General features: G+C 46.4%; 1 protein-coding gene across 2 annotated transcripts; it reads left to right on the top strand.

Annotated features, from left to right (window-relative positions):
• The first annotated feature begins 10176 nt into the window (after positions 1 to 10176).
• LOC131082622 (probable G-protein coupled receptor 19) lies at positions 10177 to 20494 on the top strand. 2 transcript variants are annotated; one of them, XM_058022678.1, is made up of 3 exons: positions 10177 to 10425; positions 18093 to 18228; positions 19062 to 20494. In XM_058022678.1, the coding sequence occupies exon 3, from the start codon at positions 19097 to 19099 to the stop codon at positions 20324 to 20326; it is 1230 nt and encodes a 409-aa protein (XP_057878661.1). In that variant the 5' UTR covers positions 10177 to 10425; positions 18093 to 18228; positions 19062 to 19096; the 3' UTR covers positions 20327 to 20494. The 2 variants fall into 2 exon arrangements, with proteins under 2 accessions (XP_057878661.1, XP_057878660.1); XM_058022677.1 differs by lacking the exon at positions 18093 to 18228 and having other exon boundaries at positions 10179 to 10425.
• Positions 20495 to 21021: the final 527 nt, after the last annotated feature.

The raw sequence follows: 21021 nt of genomic DNA, 5'->3' as shown, positions 1-21021 counted from the left end.
AACATCAGGTCTGGTGCCTTGGGCTGGGCCTTCACCTCCTGCCTGCCAGTGACAGCAACTCCTTCACTCAGCTAAGCCATGGATGTGCAAACAAACAAACACCCTCCTGAGAATGTCTCAGACCCTGAAGTTCTGGGATAAAGAAGCAAGAAATGTTCATTACATACATCACTGAGGTTGCTTCTTTGCTTGTTTTCTTTTAGAGTCAGGTTTTCTTAACTATTGCTGTCCTGAGCACTGCACAGCCCCAAAATCACCAGCGCTGCCCATCGTCTCCTCTGCCTCTTGGCCTGGAATAGGAACAGCTTTTATTGAACCAGGGCTGGGCATACAGGCTGCTCAAACAGAAAACTCTTTGGAAAACAGGAAGTTTCCAAGATAAAGTCCTAATTGTTGTTGGGGGGGAAAAATCTGTTAACATGAGAAGTAAATGTTTTCACACAACGATTGTCACAAATATGAAAGCCTTGCAGATGAAAGTTAAAGCATGTTAGGTTTTGACCAAAAATATTTTATGAGTAGTAAGGTTTTCTTAAAAATATTTATTTAGCTGAAAGCCTGATTTTTCAATTAAAAAATTAACAGTGAAGCAGCCAAGCATAAAAAATTCAAATTATACTCCAAATATTCTCCTTGTGTGTCAAGAGAACTGGAGATAGAGTAAAATGGCCTGGGAGATCAGCAGTAATAGGTTAATATTTAACACAGGAAGGCTGTACAGGAGCTGCCACACAAGAGAATTGTGATGGTGTTCACAGGGGTCTGAGGATGAGGGAAGAGACAAGAATCTGACTCCATGTTTCAGAAGGCTTGATTTATTATTTTATGATATACATTACATTAAAACTACACTAAAAGAATAGAAGAAAAGGTTTCATCAGAAGGCTAGCTAAGAATAGAAAATAATGATAACAAAAACTTGTGTCTCAGAGGGTCTGAGCCAGCTGTGATTGGCCATTAATTACAAACAACCACACAAGACCAATCACAGATGCACCTGTTGCATTCCACAGCAGCAGATAATCATTGTTTACATTTTGTTCCTGAGGTCTCTCAGCTTCTCAGGAGAAAAAATCCTAAGGAAAGGATTTTCCATAAAATGTGTCTGCCACAGAGGATCACCTCCCTGCCCAGGCTGCACAGAGCAGCTCTGCGGCGGCAGAGCCAGTGCCATGCCATGCAGGATGTTTGGGCAGTTTCAGAGTGACAGAACTCCACTGAGTGTCGCAGACATCTTTTATGGAAAATCCTTTCCTTAGGATTTTTTCTCCTGAGAAGCTGAGAGACCTCAGGAACAAAATGTAAACAATGATTATCTGCTGCTGTGGAATGCAACAGGTGCATCTGTGATTGGTCTCGTGTGGTTGTTTCTATTTAATGGCCAATCACAGTCAGCTGGCTCAGATAGAGAGCTGAGCCACAGACTTCTGTTATCATTCTTTTTCTATTCTTAGCTAGCTTTCTGATGAAATCCTTTCTTCTATTCTTTTACTATAGTTTTAATGTAAAATACATGTTAAAATAATGAATCAAGCCTTCTGAAACATGGAGTCAGATTCTCGTCTCTTCCCTCATCCTTGGACCCCTGCGAACACCATCACAACTGAGTAGCAAACACGTTTGGACAACGCAGAGATATTTATACAGCCAGCATGGCTGCAAAGTGTATCTGTGGCTCAAAAAAGAGGGAGCTGAGGCACAGGAGGATTAAAGGCCGTAGTTAAACCACCTACTGAGGCATCTCTAAGAGATTTATATTTCTGTGATTTGGAAGACTGAAAGAGTGTTTAGACCTCCTCTTCTCAGGCTCTATGTAGAGTTCTCCTCCTCTTCCATCACTTTTCCAGCAGGATGGGGCTGGCCCAGGGATGTGGTGGGAGAGCCGATTTTGGGAGCACAGCATCCCAAAGTTTTTGGTGCATCCCAAGCTGGTTTATGGTGCATCACTGAGTGCACCAAAAACCAGCACAAAGCACAGGCACAGGGATCTGTGTGACCCTGCCGCGCATTCCCGCTCCAGCGGCACTCTCAGGCTCCCCGGGGAGGGAGGAAGAGGAGGGAGGAAGAGGAGGGCGCCTTTCCTCTGCGAGCGGCCCCGGCTCTGCGCCCTCCCCAGCTCCAGACTGGGCGCGGGGCTCCCTCTGCCGAGCCGGCCGCACAAGCCACGTCCGCGGGATGCAGCGCTGCGAGAGCTTCATCCCAGCCCCCAGGCCGGCAGCAGGACAGGAGAGCCCCTCATCTTCCTCCTCCAGAGGGGAGAAAGGGCTGGGGGTGCAGAGCAGGACAAAGCCAGCGCTGGGGGAAATTCTGCTGGGATGAAAGCGAGCAGCTCATCCTGTGCTGTGAGCGCAGCCCCAAATCCTGGTGCGGCACCACTGATGCAGCTCCGCTGAAGGGTGAGGCTCAGCCCGGGCTGTGGAGCTGCCAAAAGCTGCTCAAACTCCCCTCTGGCCACCTGCAGAGATGCTGTTACCAACACAGGGATTAAATGACAGCAGATTTTGGAGACTTCTGTATCACAAGCAGAACGAGTGTTGTCCCAGATAGAAGCTGAAACATAGTATGAAGTGGTAATTTTGTTTTGTGATTCTTCAATGTTATGCCAGGAAGATGTTAAAGAAAAGTAAGAATGAGCTGCTGAATGAATGAATGCTGAACCTCTTTTCTTTCTCATTGTTATATTATTCCTCACTTGGCTACACTTCATAAATGTACTCTCCTGGTCTCAGAGCCTTTTATTTCTACTTATCCTCCATTTCCATCCCTCTCATCTCATGAGGGATGGAAACTTTTCAAAGTACAGCTCTTTCCCATCACTACAATAAGTGCCTTCCACCAAAATTCATTTTTATCTTCCCATAGGAAAGCGTGAAGTAACCCATAGAAAAATGTGAAGTTACACCTTCCCTTCCTTATTTCCTTCTTTAACCATGCCCTGGTCCTCTGATTTCCATTTCTACCAAGAAATCTAATCTCTGAAAGGAAAATCTCATGCCTAGGCTTGTCAGGAATTCCATTTGAGGTGTTAAGCCCCATATGAGATCCTTTCTCTCCTTAAGTCAAGCAGTGGGTACCCACAAGTTAAGTGAATTAATCACAAGTAACTTTTACAGGTAGAGCGCAAAACCTCCAAAATACTGCTGGCCTGTAAGGGTGTTGCTGCAGAACCCCAAAATTCTGTGACCTCCTCTCATCCCTCATGCTCATAAATGCCAAGGTGCATTTATTATTTTATGAAGGTTGTTTGAATAGATTCATGGTGGTTTTTGAGGGGTCAGATTTCTGACACCTCTGTTCCTCAGCTCCAGACCTTCCAAGCTCAGTGCTGCTGCAGCAGATACTGCCTGGAAGTCCCACATTTGAGGTTTTCCCCTCAAAATCCATCAGCACAGCCCCACGACCAGAGGGGAAGATTTGGGAGCAGCATTTTTGCCCATTCCCTGCCCAGGCTGAGCAAGTCCCCTCTGTCTCCAGCCCACCCTCACTCTCTTTCCAAAACATACACTCATTTAAAACACCAGCTCTGGAAATTTAACAATAAAGAGTAATGCCCTGCCTCTATATTCTGCCACCACAGTAACAAGACAGCAGAAAATATCACATTCCCTGAGATATTTATACTGCAAAGTGTATCTGTATCTCAAAAAAGAGGGAGCTGAGGCACAGGAGGATTAAAGGCTGTAGTTAAACCACCTACTAAGTCATCTCTAAGAGACTTATATTTCTGTGATTTGGAAGACTGAAGGAGTGTTTAGACCTCCTGTTCTCAGGCTGCCAGGCTTTGGCTCCCTGCAAGGAGTCATTAAAGAGAAGTAAGAGTTGCATTCTGTTCCCTCCTCTGAGTAACTTAGCACAAGGCAGCACATCTCACTCACCACATAAAATAATTTTCTCCTGCCTGAAGAGCAGGAGCTGAGAACTTCTCATTGCTCCTTTTTTAGCTCAGACCCCAGAGCTCATCTTCCAGCAGCCACAGCTGTGCGTGACTCACTGCAGATAACAGGAGAGCCCTGGCAGGAGCAGATCCAAAATCCCATCTGCCTCTAACTCAGTCCATCACTGCCACTGCCATTTCATTAGCTCAGCACTTCAGGGGCAGGGCTTGCACAACTGAGCCACATCCATCACCCTGCTGCAGGCAGCCACCTCCAGCCCAGAGCAGGACAACTTGATTAGACCTGCACCCATTCAATTACTCAGTCTAGATCTGAAAGATACTCACCATGGGCTTCACAGCTTGTTTATAACAGCAGCATTGCTCCCTAAATACACTTATCAGCTGGAAAAGTGGCTGCAGGTCAGTCCAAGGAGGGTAAGAACACAGACAATGTACTAATGTTGGGTAGAACAACACAGAAGTGTCACTATGCTATTTTCTGAAAAATCCCTTTGCCAGGATTTTTCTCCTGAGAAGCTAAGAAGCCTCAGAGGAAAAGAAAAACAATAATTAAAACAAAAATTATTAATGCTGAGGGCCGTTTGGGAATGCTGAGGGCTGTGTGGGGATGCTGTGGGACATGCAGGGATTCTGCAGGTGGTGCGGGGATGCTGCGGGACACGCGGGTGTCACAGACATCTTTTATGGAAAATCTTTTCCTTAGGACTTTTTCTCCTGAGAAGCTGAGAGACCTCAGGAACAAAATGCAAACAATGATTATCTACTGCTGTGGAATGCAACAGGTGCATCTGTGATTGGTCTCATGTGCTTGTTTCTAATTAATGGCCAATCACAGTCAGCTGGCTCGGACTCTCTGTCCGAGACACAAGCCTTTGTTATCATTCTTTCTTTTTCTATTCTTAGCTAGCCTTCTGATGAAATCCTTTCTTCTATCTTTTTTGTATAGTTTTAATATAATATCTTTAATAAAATAATGAATCAAGCCTTCTGAAACATGGAGTCAGATCCTTGTCTCTTCCCTCATCCTCTGACCCCTGCAAACATGGTCACACATGGGGATGCTGCAGGATGTGCGGGGATACTGAGGGCCCTGAGGGGATGCTGAGATGCTGAGGGCCGTTCAGGGATGCTGCAGGACATGCTGAGATGCTGAGGGCCGTTCAGGGATGCTGCGGGACATGCTGAGATGCTGAGGGCCGTTCAGGGATGCTGCAGGACATGCTGGGATGCTGAGGGCCGTGTGGGGATGCTGCGGGGATGCTGCAGGACATGCTGGGATGCTGAGGGCCGTTCAGGGATGCTGCAGGACATGCTGGGATGCTGAGGGCCGTTCAGGGATGCTGCGGGGATGCTGCAGGACATGCTGGGATGCTGAGGGCCGCTCAGGGATGCTGCGGGACACGCGGAGCCGGGGCCGCGGGAGGGCAGCAGCGATTTGCGATCCGGAGCGCGGGAGGGCAGCTCAGGGAGCTTCGTTCTGCACGCTAGGAAGCCCTGTGGCAGGAGTGCCTCTCATATTCTCCCAGAGATACATTTCACAACATTCAATCCGCCAACCGAGTGTTCTGCAAATGCCAAAAATCGTTTAAGTGAGTTTCCAAAGGTTTTGCTCGACTCTCTGGCACAGCAGTTGCTAGTTTTCCCAGCTGAGAGCCACAGTGATGTGGCATTTATAGGCAGCCCATAAAAGGCTGATGGATAAGCATGCCATGCCCAGCAGCAGCATGGTCAGGGATGCTGGCAGAGCACCACTGAGGGCTGGTTCATCACTTGTCATGAGCAAATCTGGAGCTCTGCAAGGACTAAACCATCAGCTATTAACCCTGGAATAAGTTAAACAACTTCAGGATAAAGCCTGGCCTTGTTTCCATTGTGTAGCTCAACAGACGACTCCAGAGGAGGAGATTATCTCCCTCCTGAAGTCAGGGGGAGCCTTTTTGATGGTTTTAATGAGATGGCCATCAGGCTCAGAGCAAACACACCTGCAGCATTCCTTGGGTGTGTTTTCCTTGTAAAGCCACTCCATTGCATCTTTTGGAGGGAACAGGTGGATCTGGTTTTCCAGCCACCAGCAGCAGCAACCAGCCCTGATCAGAGTGTGAGCAAGGACAGCTGGAGCACATGGAATTCCCAAGCTCAGTGCCAGATCTGCTGAACAGACTCCATCACAGCATAGACAAGGGTCTTTTTGTTTAAAAAGGCAGCAAGAGAAAGGAAAGTACATAAGATGAGAAAGTTATGGGGATCCCTTGCTCTCCTTCACCAAAGATGAGCTAAGGCAAGGATTTTCTGAAAAACACCTGAAAATAGCCAATGCATTAAATGTGAATGTATAAAAATGCTTATGGGAATTTTTATATGCAGAATCCTGGTGATTATTCAAAAGAGTAACATTTCAGAATTTCAAGGAAGCCCTATATCTTAATTTCCCTAGGCCAAGTGAGAAGCATGTTCACTACATTGGCCTGGGTGCTAAGGGCTCAATTCACAGTTCTACCATTTCACTTCTCTTCCCCCAAGCATAAGACAGAGATCATCAGAATTTAGCCCAGATTTGGGCAATCTATTTTACCACTGCTCTTGTCAACATTGCAAGCCTCTCATTCTATTTTCAGGAGACACTTCAGCACCAAAGAGACCAATTCCCTCTGCTGCAAGGAAGGCTTGGTCTCTTCAATGCTTACTTCATTTTTGGCTCACAGGGCAAAATTTGTAGAAGTCCTAGCTAGGTCTGTGGGGTACAAAGGACAGTTTTGGGTAAGATTATGTGTTTAAATATCTGACCTACTGAGCCAGGCCAACCCCTGAGCTGCTGTGCCAAGCTGGAGCACACACTCGGGGCTGGACATGACCCTGACCTGAGCCAGGGCATGTAAAACAGCAGCTAAAAACCAACTCCTTTCACCCTCCCCATCCCTGAGAAACCAGATCTGCTGTGGTGAAGAGCATTTCCTTCTGCAGCATGGATGTAGAGCCAGCTGCCATCTCTGCAGCCCCTCAGGTGATGAGGCTGGCACTGTGGGGAACTAATCCTGCCTATTGATAAGCTTGTTCAACTTCTGGTGGGGATAGTTCTGCCAAGGAGAGCCATGGAAGCCTGCAGGGATCCAGGCTTCTTATCTGGAGGTAGGCAGATGAGAGCAACTCATTAATTTGGGGTCTTTGGTTTGGTTTAAGGCAAGCTCACACCCCCAGCTCTGCTCTATGCAAGGCCCCCAAACTACACTGACCACGTCTGAGCCATCCCAGGCTCTCTGGCCCTGTCAGGAAAGTAGAACAGATTTTGTTCTGCTGGGCAGGAGGAAGCCACCCCAACAATCAAATCAATCATGTTCAGCCAAGAGTGTGCACAGAAATAATAAATTGTGACTCTGTCTCCCTTAGCACTGGGTTATCCCTGTTTCCTGTGGTTGTCAGAGCTCCTTCTGATGCCAGAGCTCCCTCCCTGTTTAGGATTCCCTGACTGGCATTGCCAGCAATCCTTTCTGTCCTCAACCTCTTGACCTGACTTGGACATCACCACATGATTGGAAACTCTCTCTGAATCAGAGGCAAGGGATCAATGTCTCCAGGGAATGAGTTCCTCTTTAAACTTGCCACAGATCTCACTGCTGCTGCAATGAATGGTTCCACATCAGCCCTGCTCTGTTCAAATGCATTTAATTCAAGAATACAGGAGCTGTGGCAGCCTCAGCCACAGAGATCTGACTCATGCCAGCTGCTCTCTGTGCATGTAGGTCACAAGGAATGGCATCCATCAGGATGCACAGTGCAGTGTATTCACCCCAAGGGCCAGGGGCTCCTGCTTTGCGTGCGGTGCTTGGGGAGGAGACAAAGCAAACGAGTTCATAACAAGCTTTAATTGAACAGAAACCCAGACATCCCCCTGCTTTCCCAAACACCAGTGAGAGTGAGTCATATTTCCTCCAGGCAAGCTGCTATTTTCCACACCAAGCTCATGCAAGGTGTTCCCAGAACTTGTTATCCCAGAATTTCGCTTTCTTTTCACATGTCTGTGCTCAGACCCCAGAGTGGCAAGGTCAGACCTCAGAGGGGTCTGAGCACAGCCAAGAAAATATATGGTTAAAGATATGGTTTTAGCTCAGCTGTGGGGCATTTCTCACTATTCTCTGAACAACTGCTGGGATTTAAACAGGTGAAAACAACAAAACAAAAAGCCCTGCAAAAGCAGTTCCAAAATAATCAACAGCAACAGTGGCTGGGATAACCAGCAACAGTCACTTGGGATAACCAACAACTGGCATTAGATTTGGAATAACTAGGGTGGTTTGGGAATTTTATAAAGGCTTGACTGGTCCAACAGCTACTGGAGAAGATAATGTAAGCAAAGCTCATGAAAAATTAGTGTCACTAAATACTTCAAGCCCTCATCCTTATGTCTGCGGGGCGAGTAGGACAAAGTGAACCCCAAAACAGCTGTCAGGGCTGTTTTCTTTCAAAACATGGTGCATCTACAGCTGCCAAAGGTTCCATCCCTGAACTGGAGGAACTGAGGTGTGAGTCAGTCAAGCAGCTTCCATCTCCCTGGGAAACACTTCCTCAACAGAGATGTCAGAGAATTTTCCTTTACCCTCCTGCACTGTCAGGAAAACCAAGCTGGAAAGTAGGCAAAAATTAAGATTATCTTTCTCCAACACTGACAATAACAGGGAGGAAAAGAGAAGGAAAAAAAACCCCACAACAACAACAAAAAAAAACCACCAACCATAAAACCCAACTTGCTGGGGAAAAAACCCACCAAACTTTGAAAAACCCTGTGTGAAGTACCTGGTAATGCAGCTGGTGTACTGCCATCACAATTGTCACTCTCTAACAGGGCAAAGGCATTGTAGGTGTATTTAAAAAGTCACACTCACAGATCCTTCATAAAATTATTGGTTTGTTTAAAAAATACCTTTCACTGGACCTCAGTACAATCCTTTCTCCGGGAGTTTTCCCAACCTCCAATGCACTGAGCTCAGATGATTTTATGAAAGCAGTATGTTTTATTAGTTTAGAGATTTCAGTTCTATTTAGCATTTTTCCTAACATTTGTTCAATCTCTCCTCAATTTCACATTAAATTCTGCACTCACACCATCCTTTGGCAAAGAACCCCAGGAGGCTGCACCCGTATTTTGAGGAACTCCCCTCTACTCCCCTTCTTTGTGTTCTGAGCCAGGTCCCTTCATCTGATGGTCCCTTCCAAATTCTTCTACTGGAAGATGAACAGACAATTCCTGTTGACACTCTCCATGTCATTCAGTCAAAAACTCTGCCCACACCTTACCTATTTCTAGCTCAGTCTATTATTCCATGTTTCTGACCTAATTCCCAGGGTGCCCACTCCACCGTTAGTAGTGTAAAATACAGGAAACTGACTGCAATTAGTGGGGGAAAAACCACATGGATTATTTCTTCCTTGACAGTATTTTTCAATTAAAAACTGTACTTTTTCTCTACTAAAGACATAGAGTAAAAACAATCATAAAATATATTTGGATTTTTCCACTGCAAAACGGGGGAAAACAAAGGAGAATGCCCAGCCTTTATTGGTTCAGTTTACCAACGCATTTCAAGTCAGAAACCCCAAAATTATAGAAATCCATACTCCAAACAAATTTCTTGCTTAGTTCACGGGCAGAAAGTTTGTCAGGGCTAAAATGATCCCTTCATTCCTCAAACTTGCAGTGTGATACAATTTATGGAGCTGCGGGAAAAACGTTTGTGAGAGAAAGCTGACTGAGATTTGGGGTGGGGGAGTTGTTATTATTCCAGCTTGGTAAATAAAATGAACATATATGTATATAAATACACTTAATAAAGTGTATGCGACAGAGAACATAAGGAAATTGTGCCAGCGTCATTCCCCAAAAAATAAAAAAGTGCTGAATTTTAAATCGGGGGCAGAGCAGGGATATGGACCGGGCTGTTTCAGTATCCACATGGGAATTAAAAAAAAAATAAAAAATAAAAAAAATAAAAAGAAGGGAAAAAAAGAAAGAAGGCACCAATTCCCAGAGGAAACTAGTTAAACATTCTCCCCACCTCCCTCCCGTTATTCATTCTCTCCTCTCCTTTCAGGCTGCGGGGTCCCATGGCGACCATGGCGGGAGGAAAGCATCCTCGCCATGGCAACGGGCGCGTCAGCGCCGGCAGCCGGGCCCCGCCGCGGGCCGGGGGCGGCCCAGCCCCGGGGCCCTCCCGGAGTCCCCCCGGTGTCCCCGCGGGGTCCCCGAGGCGCTCCCGGTGTGGCGCTGTCCGCGGTGCTGATGCCCCGACGGGGCGGGAGCGGCGGCCGGGCCGCGCCATCCGCACCCCGCCGGCGCCGAGAGCGGCCGGGCAGCGGGCAGCCCTGCCCACCGCCATCCTCTCCTCCGGCGCGGGAGAGAGCCGGAACAGCCCGGCCCTCCCTTTGCCAGCAGCAGCTGCAGCCCTGGAGGCAGCGCGGGGTTCCCAGGATGAGCGGGACTTCGCTCGGGATAACGAGGAGGAGAGCAGCGCCTCTGGGATTATGCTTTGGAGCAGGTATGTGGGTGCTTGGGGGCTGCTGTAGCCAAAGGGGTAATTCTCCCTGCACGATCTTTCCCTGTAATTTATCTGATGTGCATTTAAATCACTTGGGGATTAGCCAGGAGGACTCATTCCTCCGGAGAAAATGTTCTGTGGGGCTTGAATTTTAAGCTTATTATGCTGAAAGCAGGGGGGATGTGTAGAATTACTGCAGAATAATTATCTATATTTTCTGGACAAATCTACGTTCTCTCTATCTATATTCATTATCTTTCAATTATGTTACTTATTTGTTTCAATATGCTACTTATATGTTACCTCCTGACATCAGTTCAGCGAAAACAGAAAATTACTTTACAGCAATGGAGCAGACCGATCTGCTCAACTGTTTTTTTTCTCTCTCTGAATGCATTCAAGCAGCTTCTTCCTTCCTCATGTTATTGCTGTAGAACAGCTGCTTTTGTATTTTTCAGTCATTAGTTTGAAAATATCCTTTCTGAATGCGCTGTCTCCCTTTTTCCCCGTGGGTGCCTTGATGCAGCTACTCAGGGAAACCCCACAGGCAGAGCAATCTTTGTTTATCCCTAGCCAGCACAGGCAAGAGGGCTGCTCTGCTTTAGCTAGTTCAGGCACAGACTCTCTAAGAATGCATAGCAATATTTCCCATTTATCCAGCTGGCTTCCAGCATGTCAAACAGTATGTTGGCTCCACGGAGTAAGGGGGAAGCAAAGCTGCCTTCTGCTTTCAAAAGGCCATTTGTGTGTATGAGGCAGGATTCATAGCCAGTTCTTTCTGGCAAAGGTTCTCAGATGTGGTTCTTGAAGGTTTGTTGTTAAAGTCACTCTTAACCACTTAAACAAGTGCCTTGGTTTGCAGAAAAACTGGTTGCCAACCCAGAGGCATCCTAAAAGCTTATTTGGGTGTCTAAATATGGGATTTTTTTGAAACTTGATTTATGAGTAAGCTTGGTTTCTGATTTATTTTAAGCATTCTGGTCTCAGATGAGTCAGTGAGGGGAGGAATCTCTACACTTTGGACCCATTTGGGGAGCTGTGCTCCTTGTCTCAAAATAAGAGCTTGCAGACTCTCCCTCCCCCCAGCTCACCTGTGAGTCCTCTGTTTGCAGAGCTGTGCTGTGCAGTTCCACACATGGGTCTCACCCTATGAACTCCACCTGCATTTTCCTTTGCAACCCCACCAGGCACCCTCTCTCAGGTGTTTGACAGAGAGCAATTTCAGTCAGACCATGCAAAATAAATCCCCAACATCCTCAGGTGGAGTCGGCTCACCCTCCCCACCAGTTCTCCCAGCACCAAAGCACGACGCAGCCCTTTTGTGCCTGGGATTTCTGCACTCAAGCAGCTTCCATCCTTCCCTAGAAAGATGGGAGGCAGCAAACACAGTTCTTGCAACTGGCACCCCATCCATGAAGGCATCTCCAGATCAGGAGCTGACACCTTGCCTCAGTGGCTGCTTTTCTCCTCCCTGAGCCCTGCCCAGCAGAGAGATCCCTTCCCACAATCATCTCCACATCAGGCATTTCCAACCCAGCTTTGGGCTGTGCATGGCCTTCAGCCCTCCCAGCTTCTCCAGCCCAGCAGGTGTAGGAGGACTGAAATGCTGTCCCTAAGGGCTGTATCCTCAGGCAGAGGCCTGTGTGAGAGCTGTTCTACTGCTCATGCAGATCTGCTCCTCTCATTCCTGTTGATAAGTCCTCCTGGAAGCACCTCAGGCATCTCTGGTTATAAGCCACCACTGCAACCCTACTCCCTGTCACCTGTGCCTTGTGAGCACCAGTTCCACGTCACCAAGAAGGGTCTAGAGCCCCATGACAGGAACTCTCACATCCCAAATGTTCACACCAGTGCAAAAATCCTGCTGCCACACAAATGCCTTGTGTGATGAGAAATCCATTTTCACAACATGTCCTGTCAAGAATTCCTTTCTACATAACCTTTCCACACAAAACAAACAGTAAAAAAAAAATTCTTCAGGCTCTCTTAGGGGGAAAGCTCGTGCTCCCTGCTGGTGAGAGATCTGCTGGTGCATTTTCCCTGTGGGGGAGAGGGTGAGAATTTCTGAGAGATGGGCAAAGAAACCAGCCAGGCGTGAGATTCACCAGTGCTTATCTGTCAACACCCACCATGGCAAAGCAGCCCTGGTAAGCACCATGTTCCTCACACAGAGCAGAAGGATGTGCTGGGCTGTTGGCAGGGCCTGGTGTTGCCAAAAATTGATGCAAGCACGTGGGAGAGAGCAGCTATATTTCTACCTCTGAATCACGGAAGGGTACAGGCTAGCCATGCCCAAGGACACACTCCATCCCCATCAGGGAGGACAAAAAGCCTCCAGAGATGTATTTCAAGCTTCTCCACACTCATTTTGAACAATTCCAGTAGGTGGAAGCTGTTGTGACAGCAGAGTTGGAAATTAGGTCAGTCCTTCTTCTGCTTGCTCCCACTTTTTTGTGCCCCCACAGTCACACTGGGCACAGATCTGGGCTCTGCCACCATTTTGAGATCATCATTTTTAGACATTTAGGGCTCATCTGGAGTTTTGCATAATCCCAGCAGTGGGAGGATAAAATAAAGCCCTGAAATGCTTAAACCTGAGGGGCTGTCCTTTGTGGGCAAGAGTTACATCTCCAAGAAGAGACTTGCAACCATTGTGTGCCTGTTTTTAAAATGCTTGGTGTCCTCTGAGGAGGTGAGGGTGTTCATCTGAGTAACACTGAGCACAGATCTGGCTCACTTTTTATCACTGCCTGTACCTGGACCAGAGCATGATGTTGGGTGTATCTGCAGTTATAGTAAGGGCTCCTTCTCAGTGCCAACAGAGAATAAACATCTCAAGGTTTGGGTGCATGAATAATTACTGGGTTTTAGCAGCTTACCCCAGGTTAACAGACCTACAGTAACTTCCTCTAGGTCAGTCTTAACCCCCAGTAAATACATGAGAAAAATTAAAACCATAATTAACTTCAGGAGATGGCAACATCTATTAAGGAGACTCAGCCAAAATGCAGTGACCTGGGACTTGTGTAGGGATTTGAATCCTGCTTGCACATCAAAATCATACCTTGTGGAATTGCCCTTAACCAGTTAACTGCTCCAGGTGTGAGCTGACAGACCCAGAAGGAAGAGGTGGACCCTGTTTTTGTTCCAGTTAGCTACTGCATGTCACACTCCTCACTAAGCTCAGTTAGAAGGATGAAGCTCAGAAAGGATTCTCCCCCAAGCAGCCCGCACAAGAAATAAAAATTTATTCTAATCCTGGCAGGTGTTGCAGTATTATATCCTTGTCCTCAGTTTCAACACCTTGTTAAAACAGTCAGAAAACAACTTGAAGAGCCAAAGAAGGCCGATGGCTGACTCTGCCTGGGTGCCCTGAATTTCCTGCAACATACAGCAAATATTCTTTAGATGTGCTGAAAATTAGAATATTTCCTTCTTTTATTTGATTCCATCCATACTTCCTGCTCCCACGACCTCACAGGTTAGGCCCTCAAAACCTGATGTAAGATGTGAAAACACAGATCAGCTCACTCACAGAATGACTGGGTTGGAAGAGACCTTCAAGATCATTGAGTCCAACCCATTCCCTGACACCTCAACTAAACCCTGGCACCCAGTGCCACATCCAGTCTGTTTTTAACACATCCAGGGATGGTGACTCCACCACCTCCCCAGGCAGGGCATTCCAGAACTTTATCACTCTTTGTGTGAAAAACTTTTTCCTAATATCCAACCTGTATTTCCCTTGATGCAGACTGAGACTGTGTCCTATGGCTCTGTCAGTGCTGCCTGGAGAAAGAGCCCAACCCCACCTGACTGCAGCCACCTTTCAGGAGTTGTGGAGAGTGATAAGGGCACCCCTGAGTCTCCTTTTCTCCAGGCTAAACACCCCCCACTCCCTCAGTGGTTCCTCACAGGGTTTGTGTTCCCAGCCCCTCTCCAGCCTTACTGCTCCCTCTGGATGCACTCAAACATCTCAACGTCCTTCCCAAACTGAGGGGCCAGAACTGGAATTACTCCATCAGTTCAGCTCAGAAGCTTTTACCATCAGCTGAGCCATGTCCACACCTGCACTGAGAGCTCCATCCATGAGCCAATCCTTGCTTACAGCCCTGTCATCCTTGGTTTCCACATTGTGGGACAAGGATCTCCACCAGCTGGGTGAAGCTAGAGAGCAGGCAGCAGCACGTGAGGTGTGGGTATGGATCTCAAAGGCTTTGCTGCACTCAAAACATGTTATTCTCTGGAAAAAATAGGGGCAGATGTTTCCTATCCCCACATACTGGAATGCAGAGAGTGAGGAGGAACACATTCACCTGGAGAGATTTTCAGAGCAAGGCCCAGAGAATAGAAATGCCTTGGTAAGAGGAGCAGGGCAAAGAGCTGAGGATTTTTATGAGCACCAGAGCAGAGGGAAGGACTGGCAGGGAAACTGAGTGCTTGCAGAAGCCTGTGCATCTGCATTCCTCTGCAGGAATCAGGAGGACTAAATGGCCTCAATATGTACAACAGCATCTCTGCACAGCAAGGGACAGAGAGAGGCTAAAACTCTTCTACAAAGGGATTTCTACACATTGCACTCACAGGGCAGTTCATCTGAATTTAGGCAGGGTGGATGTCATCTTCTAGCATCTCACAGCCAGACAAAAGCCCCCTTCCCCCACTCTGATTCAATTTACTCACACTCCTAATGTTCATTACACTCAGTTAGATGAAGCATTTCTCTTCCAGTCTGGCAGCTCTTCCCGAGATACTCTCCAGAGAGGGAATTTTATGAAGTAAATGACCAGCTTAATGCTTTTGAAATAATTTGCTGGGCCAATGCTTGTCTGGTGTTTTGCAGCTATGATACAGAGAGGTAAAAAATGTTGAATAAAAAAAGCCCCTCTGCTAGTGCTTAGGTCAAGTAACATACAACGACGTGCTTATTTAGCCGCATTTCTAATATTGAAAAACACTATTTGGGAAACAAAATGCTTTTTATTTTGATTAAACATTTTAAAAATCCCATTTACTGCCTTCCTTTTTGAATTTTACTAGGTTTTGCTCTTCCAAGTTGCAATGGTTGTTGCAATTTTAGACAGGACAGTGAACATGCAAACACACAGTGACTATGCCACAGGGACTTTGTGCAATAGCCAAGTAGATGTGGCAGTGCTTGCATGAAGTTTTTGTGGCTCAAACAGTTAATCTCTAAGTAACAGATCTGTTATGGAGAGCTATCAGCTCAAAATGGAGCTATTTGGTTTCCAAACTGCAAATTAAGGTCAGTAAAATGGAACTGTGGCACCAGGAAATCCCTCTTCAATGGTTATGAGTCATCTCTCATGCTCTTTCTTTTCCAAAGCTAATGCACAAAGAAGTAGGTTTTAAACAGAAATACAGAAAGGCCTCCCTCATACTAGTTTTAAAAAGGATTCCCACTCTAAAATGCTTGAAAAACAAAGTGGGATTTTTGGCACTGCTGAATCCACACAGACTCACAATTGCTGGAAAGCAGCCATTCAGGTCAGTATTATATTGATTTAAAGGGAAAATTAATACAAGCATTTTTGTTAACTAAAAATGTCATTAGGGCTCACCTACTTGCTATACATAATTTTTACTTGTTGTGCTTCTAAATCTTTAATTATGGACCTTCAGGGCAGAGGGAGTTGACAGAATTCATCACTGGTTTTTATGGACCTGATATTTGCAAGTTGAATGGTTCCCTAACACTTAAACCATATTTCAGCAAACAGTGTAGCAAATACAAACATGGGAATTGGGGATAAATAATGCAGCAAGCCATGGTATCTCCAGTTACCTGCATCTCAGATCCATAAAGAGTTGTGCTTATGCTGAGCTTTTTATGATCCTGTTTCCTTTTATAGCATTACTCATAATGCAAAAGTTCAAGTCTCCACTATAAAACCAGACTCATAGAAACCAGAATTGCTCACTGAGGAAAAATACATGCTGGACCATAGACACTCAGATTCTTAGTATTAAATCAGGGCATGATCCTGATCTCAGTGCCACATAAGGAAAATAGGCTTGAATAGAGACCATTTAAAATAAAAGAAATTCATTTCTGGTCCATTTGAAGAAAAGATTACCTATGACTACAAATGCAGGAATGTCAGAGTACAGTGGTTAATCAGATAGCTTTTTACTTTTTTGAAAAATAAAGCAAATAATTGCTGTACAACCAGTGAAATCCTAGGCTCAAGTTAGTTAAACTCCCTATAATTGCAGCTATATTTTCACCTGTGCCTCATGGGCAGTGGGCTAAATGACCTGGGAGTTTTCTAAAGAAGAATCAAAAAATTCTGCATGAGCTGTCCCTCTGCTGGGTGCCTCTCCTGTTCCACTGACAGCGAGGGAAGCAGCAGCAGCACACGAGAACCATCTGTGCTGAACATGGGCAGCTCTTCCATCCCTGTGTTCCTTCCTCTGCCAGCCAAGCGCTGGCCCAGGGCAGCTGGATTCATCTCCTGGAATTCTCCTTCCTTTGGGCACCCACTGGTTGTTCCCCACTGGGGTCACAGACTGTTCTCTGCCCAGGGCTGCTCAATTCCTCTCTTCTCCAAGGTGTGTTTGCAGGTAACCCAGGCTCTCCTGCGAGCAGTTGTTGGCCTGACTCTTAAGCAAGATACATCAGAAAAAAACCCCAAAAAGTACTACCTGGGCACTGCAGTCCTGTAACTGTTTTGGGGTTTACCCACCTGCAAAACTAAATGTGTCAGGTCTGAGCAGATTTGGCTCACAAGGAGAAAGATCATGAGAACAGTGTTAGCAACTCTGCCTATTTTAACAGCTGGAAAGGCCATTTCATTTTTGTACCAGACTTCCACTGCTCTTCAGTACTGGTCAAGACATTTTATCTGATTATTCTTCTACGAGGCTTAATTCGTACAGCTGGCTGTTTTTAAATGGCACATACTTCTGCATGGCAAGAAGGGAAATTAAGGAAGAAAATTATCCCATAATGTTCCTTTCTATCTAGTTAATAGCCTCCACATGTATTATTTTTACAGATAATTCTAACAGGTAATTTAGCAGGTTGCACTGACAATACAGCCACACTAAGTACAGGCTCTAAAAAGCTAGAGGAAAAAAAATCTTCTATAACCACACCAAGAAATTATTACTTATTTTCTTCTTCCTCATCTGATGATTTTTTTGCACTGCATTATTGAAGGAGACATGCAAAACAGCACAAGGAGCAAGACCCCAAATTCATCCTGTGGCTCTGTGCTTTCAGGCTTCACTCTGAGTGTGAAGACAAGGAGACAATAATGGGTGGTAGATGCAGAGCCAGAGTAGGCACAGCAAAAAGCCTCAGTGAAACACTGGAAAAAGCCCATCAGAAGGCACACCTGGGGATCTGCATCACTTGGAAAGCTGAGGTGGATGGTGGTGGTTTTTTGAGCTTGTTCATTTGGCTTCCTGGATTAACTTTTTGATCTTCCAGTCATTAACTGAATCCTGATTTATCTTGCACAGTATCAAGCTCTGGAGTTCAGCATTCTCACAGTAGACCCATAGATAACATTTTGTATGTCTAGTGAGTAAAAGGCTTTGCATGTCAAAGATGATGACTGAAAGGACATCAGACAGCAGCAGGGTGTTTGCATATGTATAGCCACTAAAATTAGCATTTTTCCATTTTATCCCTGCAACAGGCTAAAACCAACCCCACCATCTGGCTAAGCTCAACACTGGAAGCTATCTAGCAATATAGGCCTAGAACAGGAGGCCACACCCATCACAACCTGTGGTGTGTCTGCCAGGAGGGTGCAGGAGAACAATTTCACACAGGTAACACCCTCAGACAAACTGTAACTCACAGGCAGTGACATTTGACAGGTGGTAGGTTTGGTGTCACCAGTTGGGGACATTGTTACTCCACAGACAAGAATGATGGCCCAAAGTGCACACCCCAAAGGCCTCTCACTGAAGGGCTCCAGAAATTCAGCTCACTTCATCCACAAGGGTCTAAAGATCACTCCAGATTAGAACAGTCATTCTTCCAGAGGTGTGGGGCTGCTGGTAAGGGTGCTCAATCCCGGGAAGTCTCCTTGGGCAGCACCCCAGCCCCAAGAGAAGAGCTTCCCACCACAGACATCCTGCTCCAAGGAAAACCACACAAAAAAAGGGGGCTACAACCTGGTCTGCTCAGGGTTGGTGGACATACATGGTAATGGTCCAGAAATTTCTCTAGACTGTGGCTCTTATTACCTGAGGATCCTCTGTGTTGGCCAAGGAGTCCTGCCCTTCTCATCCCTCCCATGAAGGCAGGGTTGGGGTCATGGTGCACATGGTACAGATGTGGGGTGGGTCTGTGAGGAAAAAAGTGAAAGTATGTGAAAGGGCATGAAAGGCTGGCAGCCACCTCAGACCAGCCAGGGAATGGGGTGGGATCCCCCTGACACAGCCTGCAGTGGAACCCAGAAGCTGCATTTTGGTGTTAGCGGAGAAATATAGAATATATTTCTATACAATATACAGTGTACAGAAATATACAGTATACAATAGAAATATACAGAAATACAGTGTATATTTCTACTACTGAGAATATTCTTTTGTAGGTTAAGGTGGGCTTTTCATGCACAGTTGTTGAAGAGAACCTTTTCTCTCCTCTCTGTCTGCAGCGTGAGCAAAAGACGTAGCTGAGTTTTCTCGCAGCATGGATAACAGCAGTGGTCCTGTTCTTCTCTTTACCTTGCTCCTGACGCAGAACACGAGCAGCCCCAAAGCCTCCTCCCCTCCTGCTGGCTATGACATGGCAGAACTTCCATTCCCAGGAGCCAGCCTGAGCAGGAACCACTCTCTGGTAGAGTATGGGCTGAGGCCAGGGGAAATCGCAGCAGCCAGCGTGGTTTGGGGAGTGCTGTGGCTGATCTCTGTCATGGGAAACTTCCTGGTTTGCTTAGTGATCCACAGGAGCAGAAGGACACAGTCCACCACCAACTACTTTGTGGCGTCCATGGCGTGTGCAGACCTGGTGAGCAGCGTGGGGAGCGCGCCCTTCCTGCTGCTGCAGCTGAGCTGCGGGCGCTGGGTGCTGGGCAGCGGCGTGTGCCGGCTGGTCAGGTACATCCAGTACCTCACGCCCGGGGTCCAGCTCTACGTGCTCCTCGCCATCAGCGTGGATCGATTCTACACCATTGTCTACCCCCTGAGCTTCAAAGTGTCCAGGGGGAAAGCCAAAAAAATGATTTTGGCCTCCTGGCTCTGTGGTGCTCTGTTTGCGTCACCGGCCAGTTTTCTCTACGGCTCCAATAGCGACCAGCACTGCAACTTTTTTCTCCCCAGCTCTTGGCAAGGATCTGCCTACAGTATCACCCACCTCCTCCTGGTGTTTATGATCCCATCCCTCTTCATTATCCTTTTTTACCAGAAAGTCATTAAGTACATTTGGAGAATAGGCACAGATGGAATGACTGTCAGGAGAACAACAAATATTGTTCCGAGAGCAAAAGTGAAAACCATCAAGATGTTCTTAATGTTAAACTCAATGTTCTTCCTGTCCTGGCTGCCTTTCTTCATGGTACAGTTGTGGCACCCACAGGAAACAGACTACAGAAAGAGCTCCTTGCTTTTCCTGGCCATCACCTGGATCTCTTTCAGTTCCTCAGCCTCCAAGCCAACCCTCTACTCCATCTATAATGCAAATTTCAGAAGAGGGATGAAAGAAACTTTTTGCATGTCTGCCATGAAATGCTACAGAAGCAATGCATACACCATCACCACCAGTTCCAGGATAGCAAAAAAAAATCATGTTGGTATTGCAGATATTCCAGCTACAGCCAAAAGTGTCACCAAAGACTCCACCTATGATGCTTTTAACAGGGAAGCCAAGGAAAGAAAGCTTGCCTGGCCCATTCCGTCCAATCCCCCAAACACGTTTGTCTAGTTGGCTGCATTGTTTTGAAAAGTTACTCTGTACCCCCAGAAGAAGGAATTTTCTCTCCTTTGGAACCAATGTATAGCTACACATTTTTAACCCAGTTTTTTGTGGGGGGATTGGGAGGGGAGAGGGTGGAAAAGAGATGTTTTATTTTATTAAATGCCTTGGATTTGATGCATTTGTTCCATTTCATTTCCCTTACTACATTCTGCTTTGGGAAACTCCTCTCCTACAATCACAAGCAGTGCTTATCTGCAAAACAAGAGTCCTTACACTCTCTGTCTGTAGGGAGAAAAGGAAAAGAAAGAAAAACTGCTTGTTTTAATCCCTTTACAGGATGGGCCACGGTGCATAAATGCCTAAATCCACCCAAAGCCATCCAGGCTTCCTTCCCCTATGTCCCCGCAAGTACCCACAGGAAAGATGTCCATATGAGGGCCCTGTTGGCTGAGAAATAATCCTACATGCCTGGTAAAAAACTTCCTTCCTCATCCTCTACGACACAAAGCAGGGTTGGAAGAACCCTCACTGACCACAGGGACACTTACAGTATGTGTTTCACAAATTCAGAAATCCCCATTAAATAAGGATCTGATATTTCTCATTAAAGCCACTAGCAAAAAACTCCCATGAATTAGGAGAAGAGAGGACCTTGAAAGTGAGTCAAGAACAGTATTTTCTGTCTGGTTCAGATTCTGACC

Source organism: Melospiza georgiana, chromosome 4 (genome assembly GCF_028018845.1).
Source record: "Melospiza georgiana isolate bMelGeo1 chromosome 4, bMelGeo1.pri, whole genome shotgun sequence".
NCBI classification, from domain to species: domain Eukaryota; kingdom Metazoa; phylum Chordata; class Aves; order Passeriformes; family Passerellidae; genus Melospiza; species Melospiza georgiana.
Note: the sequence above shows the minus strand (reverse complement) of the source record. Positions and strands in the feature narration are given on the sequence as shown.